The 16,013-nt window shown below is 40.0% G+C and overlaps 1 protein-coding gene across 1 annotated transcript; it reads left to right on the forward strand.

Moving 5' to 3' along the window:
* Positions 1–427: 427 nt before the first annotated feature.
* LOC110867178 (receptor-like protein EIX2) lies at positions 428–14,861 on the forward strand. Its single transcript, XM_035975408.1, has 2 exons — positions 428–2,935; positions 14,189–14,861. Exons 1-2 carry the CDS (start codon positions 484–486, stop codon positions 14,854–14,856), a joined length of 3,120 nt encoding a protein of 1,039 aa, XP_035831301.1. The 5' UTR covers positions 428–483; the 3' UTR covers positions 14,857–14,861.
* Positions 14,862–16,013: the final 1,152 nt, after the last annotated feature.

Consider the following 16,013-nt stretch of genomic DNA (forward strand, 5'->3'; position numbering starts at 1 on the left):
CTCAGGGCCGGCCATGGTTTAAGAAAAGCTCACATCCCGCTAGAAGATACAAGCACTAAACATGGATAAAACAACACACTTGCAAAAACAACCTAGAACGATTCCCACACGCCACACCCAAGTCCCAAACATATGCAAGAATTAGAAACTAGTAAAAAGCTAGATTACAAGAAAGGAAACTAAAGACTTAACTGACAGTCCTTGCCAAGACAATGATAGGGAGTATAACAAAATAAAAGAAAAAAAGAAAAAAACAACAACAGTTGACTTGGACTTCCACAACTTCTTTCATTTTCATTCGTAACGTATTAAAAAGGAAAGCGTTTTGATCCACAAAACGTATTAGTAAGGTGTCAGTTGAGAAGAGTTGAGAAGACTGAAAGCATTATAAATCTCATATCTTTAAGCTATGTTTTTAACTTAAACTCACCATCTCTTCGTGACTAAAAACAGGAGTGACTATTATTCTCATCACCAATCAACATGAGTGCTGTTTTTAAATTTTCTTATATCTCTTCCCTCTACCTCACCTTTTGCTTACTTCTTGTGCTGGCCTTATCAGCTAAAAACTATGATGCTACGTTATGCCATGATGATGAAAGACAAGCACTACTCCAGTTCAAGAGCGGCCTCGTTGACGAAGCAGATCGACTTGCTTCTTGGGTTGGTGAAACGAGCGATTGTTGCAAGTGGGCTGGGATCCTTTGTGATAACATTACGGGTCATGTTCAAAAGATTCATCTACCTGGTAAATGCAGTATCGATTACAGCACAACCAAAAGGTACGATGAATCCATAAGGCAGAGGTTGAGAGGGGATATAAGTCGATCCATCTTGTATCTGAAGCAACTCGAGCATCTAGACTTGAGTTGCAATGATTTCAGGGGAATCCAAATTCCTAGGTTTATGGGTTCTCTTGGAAACTTGAGATATCTTAACCTCTCACATTCTAGTTTTGGTGGAACAATTCCTCCTCAATTGGGGAATCTGACAGAATTGGAGGTCCTTTGTCTTGGCAGTTCTTATAATGCATTTGAAGCTACTAGCATAATTAATATGCAGTGGTTATCAAGTATGCGTTCACTGCGTCACCTGGATATGAGTGGTGTATACCTCACAGAAGCAAGTGATTGGTTTCAGGTGATTAACACTCTCCCTTCATTGGCCCAACTGCATTTAAGTAGTAGTGGGCTGCCTGACATACATCCCAATGTTGCTAGTCTTAATCTCACATTCCTTTCCTCACTTGATCTTTCTTATAACAACTTCAATAAGAATTTCATGCCACAATGGATTTTCAGCATAACTAGTCTTGTTTCATTAGATTTAAGTGGGTGTCATTTCAGTGGTCCTCCTATTCCTAGTAGCACCAGTAGCTTCCATAACTTGACTTCTTTGAAGTTTCTTCACATCTCTGAAAATGAGTTCATGAGTTCTTCATTAGTACTAAAGGAGCTGTCTAGCATAGGTGGTAATCTGATTTCATTAGATATGGGTTCCTGTGGTGTTAAGAGTGCAACTCTTGATTCCCTTCACAACTTGACTTCTCTTCTTAGTCTTGACCTATCAGGAAATCAACTCACAAGCACAATACCTAAATCACTGGGTAACCTTTGCAATTTGAGACATATCGATATGGGTGGTAACAGTTTTCAAAACATTAGTTTAACAAGCCTACTTAGAAGTTTTTTGGATTGCAAATCACCAAGCCTTGAATCATTATATCTCGAGTCCTCACAGCTATCTTGTTCTTTACCCGATCAACTTGAACAACTGGTAAACTTAGTGCACCTCGACCTAGCATACAATGGTATTTCTGGACCAATTCCAGAGTCAATAGGAAACCTATCATTTTTGAGATTACTGTATCTTGATGGGAATCTTATCTCTGGTCCAATTCCATACTCTGTCGGAGGACTATCATCATTGGAGACGTTAGCTCTTTCACATAACCATTTGACTGGTACCCTTCCTGAAAGCCTGGGTCAACTTTCTAAGTTGAAGTTTTTAGATCTCTATCACAATTTATTGACAGGTGTCGTGACAGATGTTCATTTTTCCAAACTTATAGGATTGAAAAACCTAGACGGAAGTGGAAACAACTTAACCCTTAGACCACACCATGCAAACTGGGTTCCCTCTTTCCAACTAGAAATCTTGTACATAAGTTCTTGGGATTTGGGGCCTCAATTTCCATTGTGGCTGCTAACGCAGAGAGATTTATCATGTTTGGATATGAGAAATACAAAGATATCATCAACCATGCCTGAATCGTTTTGGAGGTCATTCCCCAATCTAGAAGAACTAGATATGTCTCAAAATCAAATTCAAGGAAGGTTGTTTGAAATCCCAGCAACACTTCATGAAGTTGACTTGAGTTCTAATTTGTTTAGCGGGAAATTGCCTAAACTTTTCAACAGTTCAATGTTAAATGTCCTCGATCTATCAAATAATTCCTTTACAGGATCACTATTTCATTTATTGTGTTCTTGGGGTGGGAATGTGATAACAGTTCTTAATCTAGCAAATAATCATTTGTCTGGTGCCATTCCCGATTGTTGGGTGAAGTGGCAGAGTTTGACATTCTTCAACTTGGAGAACAACAATCTGTCTGGTGTAATTCCGACAACTATGGGATATTTATCTTCTCTCGTGTCATTGAATATGTGCAAGAACAAGTTGTCTGGAAGACTACCTGCTTCTCTAAAGTGCTTGAAAGAATTACAAATCCTTGAGTTTGCTTCAAATGAACTTGTTGGGAGCATTCCAACATGGATTGGGACAGAACTTTTAGATTTGAGAATTCTAAACCTCCGATCAAACAATTTTGATGGAACCATATCTCATGAGCTCTGTTATCTTACAGCTATTCATATCTTGGACTTCGCTCATAATAATCTATCAGGAAATATTCCAAGATGCTTCAACAACTTTACTGTTGTAGGTCCCTGTTTCGCGGAGGATTACGAACCTAAACCTTGTTATACAAACCTACTAGCGAGTGCGGAATCCAAGCTAGCAAGCAAACCGAGTTAGTAGCAAGTAGAGAAACAAACACACAAGTTCACCGATTAACACAACTTGTATTAATGCAATGAGGGTTCGGTTACAAGCTCAATGTTTACAGAAGTGTTCTATAAACTCTCTAATGTGTGTGTGAGTTTTGGACAGAATGCTCTCAGCCTGTGTGTGTGTATTCTTTCTGTCTTGTGTCTGTCTGTCTAAACTCAACACATGCATGGGTATATATACCCAGCTCAGCAGGTCTGGATCGAAGGATCTGATAGATGGTCCGAAGGATCATCTATCGATCATAGTTCACACGAAAGATCAGCATGGACCTCGAAGGATCATCCTTCGAGGTCTAATGGTCGAACCATGGTCGAACCATATCTTTCGATCACCTCGAAGGATCAGGTGTATCCTTCGAGGCTATCCTTCGATCAGAACATCTTTCAAATGTTGTCCAAGTCAAACCGGAGGATGGTTGACTTGGTCAACTTACAACACAAATCAGGACATCGTTTATATCAGACCGAATACAGACAAAGTACAGACACAAGTGCACCAACAAACTCCCCCTTGGCTGTAGCTTTGTCTTTGTCTTCCAATAAATGTAGACTCGTCTTGGACTTCAACGGTCTTTGGTCTTTGAGTTCTCAAAACTCTGATGTCCTTTCACGTCTTCAAAGTCGGAGGATCTTCAAAGTCTTCACGTCTTGAAAGCAGAGAGTGTATCAACAAACTACCCGTATCATGTAGGAAGTGTGTTGACAAACTCCCCCTTAACATAAGCTCCCCCTTGAGTTATGCTCGTGAAAAGACTTTATCTTTATGAAGTGAGATCCTTGTGGTGTTGATGATGGCCAGCGGCAACTCGATCATCTTCATTAGTTGAGTGCCTTCTCGTTGTGTCTTCATTCCAAAGCTTGTCATCGACGATGTTCTCCTAGCCTTTAGAATCTGCACATGCAAGAAATCTAAACGCGTAATGAGAACAACTGCTTGGAATATAGCATAAACAAATGACACACAAATGACCATGTCATAATCAAACACCGTCCGACAGTTTGAAAGTTTGATAAATTTTTCAAATTTTAGATTCTAACTTTCAAAATCTGCAAATTTTTGACCGTTTATGAAGATTTAGTCAGTTCGGTTTTCCGTCATGTTTCAGGAAACGAAGACTTGAGCTCCAACATCGTACGATCGAAAATAAAGCAGAAATAAAATCTTTTTGGCTTTTATAAAGTTTATATTAAAACAAGCCTAAAATCTTTTTGGTATTTTTGAAATTAAAAGACAACAATTTAAAATCCTTTGAGTGTTATCAACCGACATCACCGCTAATGTCGTGCTGATATGCACCAAACGACGAAACTGTTTAAAAGAAATAATAAAAGTTAAGCAGTAAATAAATATATACACACATTCTTTTTGCGAGTTTCGAGGGTAAGAGAATCATATCAGTGTACGGTCATGTCAAAACACTCCTGTTGTTCAGTTAGTTAACATTAAGATAAACATCCTATAACAATTATCGGTATTGTTGTCCACTTAAGCTCAACTCATCAGATGTAATCATGTTTAGAGGATACGTTAAGGTATGATTTATACTTACCGACCGGTGTTCATCCACATCACGACACATTCCCGTATCAAGGTATGCACGAGAGTTCATCTTACCGGTGAGTATACCGATTATCATCTGTTTGACCGTATAAATTGTGAGATACTCACTTATTTTAATTTGAAAACAAGTCCTATGTGATATAATCACTTATTGATGAGGAACTTGATTTTCGTATGCATGAGGGCACAGGTGCAAGTCCGTGAACAGGTCAGTACTTCCGTACAGCAGAGAGACGAACTTGACACCCGGATAAATGTGATATTTTATCACTTATTTGATTTGGACATGTGATTGTTTATCACTTATTGAGGTCGAATGCAGTATGTAATATGTACACGTATGTATAGTATCATGGAAGATCTAGACTTGCGTCCCCGTTATTTTTCGGTAAAAGATACAACCATGATACCCAGATGATAAGCAGCATAAAGACCGAATATCTCAGAACCTCGGCAATCTATCAAACGAAATTTCGGTACTAAGACCATATGCCAATGAATGGTTCCCACCTGATCTTCAGTCGATTAAGATTTATATCACCCTGCACACTTTAAAATGATTGAGAGCCTACCGATACATCTTATATAGAGCTGCTTATCGTTTTTCATTTAAGGTTTAAAGAGGCTTGGATAGACCACTGATGTACTATCATTTTCTCTTTTGCTCGCCAGGAAACTCATTTTTGTTTTTCTATTGTTTTTGTGTTTTTGAAATTTTTCGATGTTTTTGGATTTTCAGATTTTGGATTTACTCCCCCTAAAATCAATAAACTAAGACAAATTTAAAACACACAAAGATATTTACAAAAATGATTTTCCGATGTTGGTTTTACTCTTGCTTGACCTTAATGCCGTTTACCAATAATAAAAAGTCAAATCTTGATTTGTCAAAAGCTTTGGTAAATAAGTCGGCACGTTGGTCATCGGTGTGGACCTTAACAACATCGATTAGCCTTTTCTCAAAGCAATCACGTATGAAGTGATATTTGATTTCGATGTGTTTGGTCTTGGAATGCTGCACAGGATTTCTAGTGATATCTAAAGCAGCAGAATTATCAACGTAAATAGGAGTAGTTAGGAATTCAAAACCGTAGTCCCGCATTTGTTGTTGGATCCAAAGAACTTGGGAGCAACAACTTGAGGCAGCAATGTATTCAGCTTCGCATGTTGATGTAGCTACACACGTCTGCTTCTTGCACTGCCATGTGACTAGGCGATTTCCTAAAAACTGACATCCAGCCGTTGTGGATTTGCCGTCGATTTTACATCCGCCAAAATCAGAATCACTGAATGCGACCAAGTCAAAGTTATTATCCCTAGGATACCACAGACCGGTGTCGGGGTAAGCCTTCAAATAACGAAAAATCCTTTTGACAGCAGCAAGATGTGAGGCCTTCGGATTAACTTGATATCTGGCAAGCAGGCACGTTGGGTACATTATGTCTGGCCTTGATGCTGTGAGGTACATAAGAGATCCGATCATAGCACGATAGATTGAAGGGCTAACAGCTTCTCCCTTCAAGTCTGGAGTAATTCCGTGATTAGTTGGCAATGGGGTACCAATGGGCGTTGCATCAGACATCTGGAACCGGCTCAAGATGTCACCAACATATTTAGTCTGATGGATGAATATCCCAGACTCCGTTTGTTGTACTTGTAGGCCCAAGAAGAAAGTCATTTCCCCCATAGCACTCATCTCGAATTTATCCTGCATGATGCGCTCGAATTCCCTACACAAAACATCATTAGTAGAACCAAAAATAATGTCATCAACGTATACCTGTACCAGAAGAAGATCTCCATCTTGTTCTTTGATGAAAAGAGTACAGTCGATAAGACCTCTTCGAAAACCGTTCTCCAGCAGATAGTGAGATAAGGTTGCATACCAAGCTCGTGGTGCTTGATGAAGACCATAAAGAGCTTTGTTGAGCAACCAAACCCGATCGGGATGGATAGGATCTTCAAAACCTGGAGGCTGTTCGACGTACACCTCTTCTTCAACCACACCGTGTAAAAATGCACTTTTCACGTCCATCTGATAAACCTTGAATCCTTTGAAGGACGCATAGGCTAGAAAGATTCGAATTGCTTCGAGACGTGCCACTGGTGCATAGACTTCGTTGTAGTCGATCCCTTCAATCTGACGAAAACCCTGAACGACTAAACGAGCTTTGTTTCGGATAACAACTCCGCGGTCATCCTTTTTGCATTTGAAAACCCAACGGGTACCAATCTTCTTGTATCCAGCAGGTTTCTCTACTAGTTTCCAGACACCCAGCTTCTGGAATTGTTGCAGTTCTTCCTGCATTGCTTCAACCCAAGCATTATCTTTCAAGGCTTCTTTCCACGTTCTTGGTTCTTCTTGTGAGACATAACACGCGAAGGACCAGTCGTTTTGTTGCCCGGATTCTCGGATAGCTGCATACAAGCCTGCATTGTTGTTGTTTCGCAACATGTTTCTTGTTTGTACGCCACTTTGCACATTTCCAATGATGTTTTGTTGAGGATGGGTATTATGAATCCTTGTTTCTGGATTATCTGGAACTGGAACATTTATACCCAGGTTGTTAAGATTAAGATCAACAACCAATTCAAGACCCGGAATTGACGAAGAGGATGATGCAGTAGTCTCAGCTGTTCTATGTGTATCCACTGGAGGAGTACCCTCTGAAGTACCATGAACTGCTGTTGTAGGAGCTTCTTGATCTGCATCTAGAAATTCATCATCCTCTGAAGATTCGTTCAATTCGTTTGCATCATGAAAATCCTCATTGTTGAGAGTATTGTTGTTCACCGAAGAAGATGGTTCTTGATTAACAAGAATTGGACGAACCACCGGTGAAACTGTTGCATTGTCACTCTCGAAAAACATCCTAGCCGCAGCATTTTCTTCAACGGCTTCAACATTGATCGAATTGAAGAAGTCATCGTACTCAAACATCCAAGGTTGACCCGGATTTTTGACTGGCAAGGTGTGCCTTTGTACTCTGACCTCAGACCATTCCTCGACCCTTTTAGTCTCTAGATTCCAGACTCGTAAGTTAGGGGTGGCATACCCAAGAAAGTATCCATCAATTGCTCTTGCCCCAAACTTTCCATTAGGATCGATTATTGTGCAAGGAGCTCCAAACGGTTCGAGATAGGACAAATCTGGTTTCCGTTTTTGAAGAAGCTCAAAGCAGGTCTTGTTGTGTCTTTTGACTGTAAGGACTCTGTTCAATGTATAGCATGCAGAGGCCACAGCTTCAGTCCAGAATGGAATGGGCAGCTGCGACTCTACCAACATTGTCCTAGCAGTCTCGATCAATGTGCGGTTCTTACGTTCAGCGACACCATTCTGTTGAGGAGTATAAGCTGCACTAAACTCATGAAGAATACCCTTTGAAGTGCAGAACTCCGCCATGGAATGATTCTTAAATTCAGTACCATTGTCGCTACGTATCCGCCTAACCTTCAACTTATACAAATTCTCAATCTGAATGATCAAGTTTTTGATAATGCCAAAGGTTTCACTCTTGTGTGCCATGAACGCAACCCAAGAAAATCTTGAATAGTCATCAGTGACCACGAGGCAGTATTGATCACCCCGAATACTCTTGTGCTTGACAGGACCGAACAAATCCATGTGCAAACGCTCAAGAGGAACTGCCACTGTGTTGATCTTCTTTGTAGGGTGCTTCTTCTTTGTTTGCTTTCCTTTCTGGCACGAAACACAGATGTCTTGAAGATGGAAATTTTTGAGGGGAACACCATTCACCAATTCATTTGAAACCAAATGATTCATTTTGCGTAAGTGAATGTGACCCATTCGTCTGTGCCAAGAGATAGTGTCTTTTTCTGTGGCTTTAGAAACGAAACAAGTTGCTTGTGCAGACGTAGTAATAGCCTGGCTCATGTCAAGGACGTACAAATCATTTATCCTTGGAGCCGACAAGAGAATCCATTCTTTTGGAATTTTGAAGCCGGGTTTCAGCACATAACATCCATTAGCATCAAAGTGTACTGAAAATTTCTTGTCACAAATTTGAGAAACACTAAGAAGATTGTGATCAAGTTGTTGCACATAATTGATCTTGTCAAAGCTGACAATCCCGTTAGATATCATTCCTTCACCCGTAATGTATCCACCTTTATCTCCAGCAAAAGCAACATAACCTCCTCTAATAGATTTAACGTCGTAGAGAAGCTTCATGTCGCCTGTCATGTGCCTGGATGCCCCACTATCAACAATCCAATGACTACTGATAGTTCCTCCTGAAGCACCCTGCACATGAACTCAAATGAATTAGTTGGAGATGGGGACCCAAGCCATTGTGGTCTTGGGTCTTCCATTTTCATCAATGACAATCACTTCTTGTCTTTGATGGTTGGTGAATTGTGATGGTCCCCCTGATTCAACAACCGTTTTTGGTTTCCAAGTCTGTTTGGTTTCACCAGTGTTTTTCTTTAAGATTTTAACTTCTTGATGATTTGAAGTTTTAGAATTTTCTGGTTTTACAACAGCAGATTGTTTTTGAACCACATCGGTTTTAATCGCTCTTTCCATCTTTTTGACCTGTTGCCGTTTCTGTTTCTTTTCCCTTTCTTTTACAAGGCGGGGATCTTGTTTTGTGGAAACAGTTGGCTTACGGTCAGTTTTGCCACGGGGATCATCAACCTTTCCTTTCAGCTTATGAAGATATGGGCAGTTTCTAATAATGTGCCCAATGGTTCCACACTCAAAACATGATCTTCGTTCTACAAACCCCGAAGAATCATGTGATCGTCTAGCCGATGATGTTGAACTTTGTGAACCCGAGGTACTAGGTTTTGAACTGCTTGGTTCATTTCTTTTCTCGACAATAGCTTTCTTGACAAAATCTAAGTTAGATTGATTTTCAAACTTTTCAATTTTGTCTGTTCCCGTCGATTTCACAAAGTTAACAGTTTTCTTTTTCTTTTGATTCGGCTTCTTTTGCACTGGAGTCGGTGCTTTACCTTTGGGTTTGGTGTGATTTTGCTGTGTTGGCACTGTTGGCAATTTCTTGTTGCCAAATTGCTTTCGAACTTCAGCCTTTGGGATTGGAGGACACTGTGTGACTGTAACTTTAGGTCCTGCCTTTCCCAAGAACTTACTCGTCGAATTCTCAAAGACTTTGCAGATTAAGGATTGATTAACATTCTTAATTGGAAAATCTTTGTCTGAGTAAATTTTATTATCACCAACTAGAGTGTACAGCAAATTCACACTCTCCGACTCCTTCTCAGACGAGGACTCAGTTGCAACAGTCTTAGCGGGTTTGACAGGGGGATCACATAGAATGTGATTCTCAAGAGGTATGTCCTCATTTTTGGCTACCGCATCAGACTTTGCTGGGACAGTATCGTCAGATTCATCATCAGACGAATCAGCATCCTCAATCACAACTGGAGGATCTTGATTCTGTTCAGCACTCACAAATGTATCTGCTGACACATCTGAGTCTGAGGATACTTCCTTTTGGTATCCGAGTCCTGCAGCAAACTCCTTAACATCTAGAGGCACAGTAGGTTCAAAGAAAACCCTGTCCTCTTCATCAGGCATGGCGTCATAGTTATGTCTCACTGGTGGTGGACACTTCTTGTACCCTATGCATGTGACATCTCTCTTTTCCTTCTGAACATCAATGATGTGATCTAACACATAGCTAGAGCTCAAATAACTGTCTAGCTTGAGTTGGATCGCATCACTTTCAGTTTTCACACAGGCCATCTCTTTTTGCATTGTTTCAAGACGAGAGATATACAAATTAATGTCCGTCTGTTTTCTTGAAACCATTTTTGTCAATTCAGTTTTATCTTTCTTTAATGTTTCAATCATTGACTTAAATTCTTTTTCATGGTTTTCATGAAACATGTTGGCTTCTGTGCATTTTGAGAGATCCACAGTCAATTTCTGATTGTGGAGAAAGGTCACATCATATTTTTCTTGCAAAGCGTCATGCTTACTTTGCAAGTCACTCAAATTCTCATTCACAGTAGTATGTTTGTCTTGCAAGTCAAACAAGCTAGCTTGTAAAGCATCATGTTTGCCTTGCAACTCAGACATACTTTTCTCCATTTCAGCACATCTAGCATGCAGTCTAGTACACTCATCACAGTTAACAGCAGTGGGTTCATCGACACATACCTGACTTGACGAACCGTCGACATTAGCCATAAAGGCTGAATGGAGAGAAGACGAAGTATAAGCAGCTTGATCCACCAGAATAGATCTTCTTTGAGTTTCTGCTGCAGCTTCCTCCAAGAGTTCATCAATATCTGCATCGATTGCTGCATTCGATGTCTCACCCACATGATCATCACCAGAATTGGATGATTCTTCATCAGCACTTCCACTGTAACCAGACGAATCTTCATCTTCAGATGATTCACCACCACTGGCAGAAGATTCTCCACCACTGGTATGAACTAGCTTCTTTACAATCTGAGCAAAACATGCTGTTTCATCAGGAGCATCAGCACCCAACTGGATTGACCAGTCACAACCTTCATCCACCTGAACTGCAAGTGCTCGGTTGGTTTGGTTGTTTGTAGGCACCAATGACCGCTCAGTGTTTCTGTTCTGATTCTGCTGATTGCCTCGGTTTCTGAAGGGATTTTGATTCCCGTGCTGTGCTGGCTTTGTACATTCCCTTTTAAAGTGGCCCTGTTCACCACAGTTGAAGCACTTAACAGCCTGCTTATCGAACCCATACTTGGTGTCTCGTTTACTTTCCAAGCTGGTTCTGCCAGTACTTTCCATCCAATCCTTTGCTCTTCTCACAGCACTCGCAAAGGCCCACTTGATATCCATCAAGTCCATCTCTTCCTTATCAATCTGCCTGTAATCTTCTTGTGTCAGATTAATGTTTCCAATCTGACCTTCTATCAACCCACAGTACGCGCTCACCACAGTGTTAAGCAGCTCCATGTGTTCCTTGGCTACTTCTACACTGATTTTAGAGAAACTTGACGTGTCGAGCTGAACGGTACTAGACTTTGATGGTTGACCTGCAGATGATGTTCCTCCATAACACGCATATTGTGGTTGTTGAACAGGAGGAGGAGGAGGTGGTTGTATTGGATTTCCATACAGATCTGTGGTTGGAGGCGGCTTCACAGGAACTTGCACTGGATTGCCATACATATCCGTGCTTGTGACAAACGCCGTTTGAAGTGGAGCATGTGAACCGGCTTTTGCAGATGAAGTAGTGGAGGTGCCATAATACATCTCTGGATTCTGTGGCACTGCAACTCGCTTTGCCTTCAACGTTTCTTCCTGGTCCTTGTTCTCCAGAAGCTGCACGAAATCGTTGATATTTGTAGTTTTCAACGTTCCGTTGTACTTCAAGATTTCCAGGAAGTTATTCCATTGAGGAGGCAATGCATCAGCAAACTTCTTTACCACCTCTGTTGGAGTCGTTGTGACTTCAAAATTAGTCAGCTCAGTAAGAAGGTGATAGAAACGGCTTGTCATATCTCCCAAGGACTCCTTATCCATACATGTGAAGCCATCGAATTCTTTCTTCAGTAGATCTCGTCGTAATTGACGTGTGGCTTCATTACCTACTCCCCTTGTCTTCAATGCATCCCACAGCTTCTTCGTAGTCTTGAAACTGACGAACTGATGATAAATATCCTTGCTCAGTGCTTGAGTAAGAATAGCGTATGCTTTCTTTTCTAAGTCATACGTCTTCTTTTGATCATCAGGAAGATCGGCAAATGTAGCTGTCGAAGAAGCAGCAACCTCGATAGTTTGATCGAATTCCGTAGTGAACCGCAACCATAACTCTGTATTTTGACCAAGAATGTATGTATGGAAACGATCAACCCATCCCGGATATTCATTAAGATGCATCAACTTTGGAGGCCTGTTCAAACTTCCGGTTTCACTTTCGCTTAGAAGAAGACTTTGAATACTCGGAGTTTGATTTGAAACAAACGCCCATTGACCAGATTGAGTGGCATTTGTTTGTGAGGATGTAGATACCGGAGATTCGGCCCATGATGGAGATTGACTGGTATTCATGTATTTTCCACTGTCTGGAGCCGGACTTCCCCACCAACTCGGATTCATGATAGATAAGCAAAATAAATGCTATGAAGAATGATCCGAAAGATAACACAACCGAAAGATCCTGGTCGAAAGATCTGAAATCACAGAAACTTGTTAACTATAAACAGACCACAATCGAAAGATATAACCTTGTTCGAAGGATCAACAGTACTCGAAAGATTACTGTTGACTCTCGAACAATGATCTCGAAAGACTCAAGAACACGAAGGATTCCCTTTTGAAAGATCCTTATCTTTCGTGTTAAATCCTTATCTTTCGATCAACAGATCTCGAAAGATTCACCAATACGAAGGATCCTAATCTTTCGGACACTAATCTTTCGAAAAGATTCCTCTATCGAAGGATATGTTTCAAACTTCGAAGGATGGATCGAAGGATATAAATCTTTCGAGCCCTCCTTGATCGAAAGATATCGAAGAATGATCTTTCGATGTCGAAAGATATCTTTCGAGAGGCTCTGACACAACTGACTTTGATGTGATAGGTTGGTGAAAAGGTGATGGGTTGGTGTACCAACTTTCGGCAGAATGGATGGTTCTGCAACAACTTTTCACTAAACTTTTTGACTTTCAAAAATTTTACCAAAATAGGCAAACCATATCCTCAAGTCCAGTTCACCGGAATGATAACCGGAATATGGCCGGAAAATTCAAAATCACTTAAAACAATTTTTCTAGTTACCCAACCCCACTTTAAACACTCCCGGTTAGTTTAGACACGTTTTTACTCAAAGAAAATGCAAGAAAACAAGTAAAAACAGGTGCAAAACCAAGTGTTTCAACACACCAAAACTTGTAAAAACCCGGTTTTAAACAAGGTTAAGAGCCTTGGCTCTGATACCACTTAAAGGTCCCTGTTTCGCGGAGGATTACGAACCTAAACCTTGTTATACAAACCTACTAGCGAGTGCGGAATCCAAGCTAGCAAGCAAACCGAGTTAGTAGCAAGTAGAGAAACAAACACACAAGTTCACCGATTAACACAACTTGTATTAATGCAATGAGGGTTCGGTTACAAGCTCAATGTTTACAGAAGTGTTCTATAAACTCTCTAATGTGTGTGTGAGTTTTGGACAGAATGCTCTCAGCCTGTGTGTGTGTATTCTTTCTGTCTTGTGTCTGTCTGTCTAAACTCAACACATGCATGGGTATATATACCCAGCTCAGCAGGTCTGGATCGAAGGATCTGATAGATGGTCCGAAGGATCATCTATCGATCATAGTTCACACGAAAGATCAGCATGGACCTCGAAGGATCATCCTTCGAGGTCTAATGGTCGAACCATGGTCGAACCATATCTTTCGATCACCTCGAAGGATCAGGTGTATCCTTCGAGGCTATCCTTCGATCAGAACATCTTTCAAATGTTGTCCAAGTCAAACCGGAGGATGGTTGACTTGGTCAACTTACAACACAAATCAGGACATCGTTTATATCAGACCGAATACAGACAAAGTACAGACACAAGTGCACCAACAACTGTCCTGTCTAAGAAAGAAACTACCGAAATTAATCCAGTTTCGATGATATTTGGCTTTAGCATTGGGATTATTGAAATCACAAATAGTGCTTCATTGGTGATGAAGGGGCAAGAGTACACATATAGCACTATTCTTGGTTTGGTGATGGTTTTGGACCTTTCAGGTAACAAACTTTCTGGGAGCATTCCAGTTGAGCTAATGGCCCTTCAGGCATTACAATCGTTAAACATATCAAATAATCAGTTGACAGGAGTTATACCAAAGAATATTGGAGACATGAAGTTTCTTGAATCATTCGATGTATCTTCAAACCATCTGTCTGGGGAGCTTCCTATGAGCTTGTCAAGCTTGACTTTCTTGAGTAGCTTCAATGTGTCTTTCAACAACTTGACTGGAAGAATCCCATCAAGCACACAGCTACAGAGCTTCAATGAATCCAGCTTCTTCGGCAACAAACTCTGTGGAGTTCCATTGACTACGCTTTGTGGAGAAATAGAGCATCATAAAGATCAACAAGAAGGTGATACGTCACATGGAGTGGATTTTGGATTGATTATTAGCATCTTGCTTGGATTTTTTGTTGGGTTTTGGTCCATTGTCATTCCCCTGAATGTTGGAACAATTTGGATTTCGTTGTATAAATTGAGGTATATGTTGGGTTGTTAATCATAAGTACTAATGTTTCATAATTAGTGATGAATAATGTTGTAAACTTGTAATATGATTGTTTTACCTTCAGATTATATAATGTGCTTTCTTAATGAACTACCATGTTTGAACGCTTTTAACTATAAACTATGTAGACATATTCTTGAATCTTGATGATTATTCTATGGTTGCTATGCTTGAATTGTTTGAAAAGTTGAACCGAATTTTGAATTGGATGTGAATTCGAATGCAGCTTCAAGATTTCAAAATTCTAATAATCCGGTTCAATTAATTCGTATTTAAAAATTCTATTCGTTGAACACCCCTACCCTACCATAGAAAATCAATTGAAACACAATAAAGTTTTTTTTAGATAAACCGTATAAGTTGTTAGTAACTTTATAGCTCTATATAATTCATGAAAATCAAATGACACAATCAGGATAGAAGTTGTATGAAGGCAGAAATACCCAAAACTGGAACAGACACCTCAATATTTTCCTGTAATCCATGAACAGACACCTTGGAGAGTTGTGAATTCATCGTCTTGATCTCACTTCAGGCTCTTTCAAATGCAAATTAGCGCTCAACTAGATGAGGCATCCGCCGCGATGCGGCTGGGGCTTACAAATTACGACGCGATATAAACGAACGTACGCGGCAGGGTTTAGTTGTCAACCAAGCTTTTTAATAAGTTTTTCTGCTCATTTTAGTTTAGCAGCTAAATGTAACCCCCTAGTTTGGATGCAATAAAAAATGCTACTTAGGACTCTACAATTATTCTTATAAATACCACCTATATTTCATAAGCATAATAAAAAAAGTCCCATAGAGAAACATAATATTAAAAAATATGCATATGTGGAGATTTCAAGGTATTGTGAGTATAATTGTTTCATGAATATAGCTACGCTTGAACACAACATAAACATTGGATTTGTGAATATACTTGTTTCATGAATATAGCTAAAGGAGAACATGCCCCCATCTGGGTTTGACAACAATGTGAATATTCAAAAAAATTGCCACAATTCCAGTAATAAAAATTCATTATATTGTAAAACTAAAATTTAAAACAACTTATGACACAACAAATTTCTGGTGTTCTTATCAAGAGCATAAGTGTCGGTAGGACATTCGGGTCTGTGTAAACCTTTGTATAAAGAGAACGGAAG

Source organism: Helianthus annuus, chromosome 7, assembly GCF_002127325.2.
Source record: "Helianthus annuus cultivar XRQ/B chromosome 7, HanXRQr2.0-SUNRISE, whole genome shotgun sequence".
NCBI lineage: Eukaryota > Viridiplantae > Streptophyta > Magnoliopsida > Asterales > Asteraceae > Helianthus > Helianthus annuus.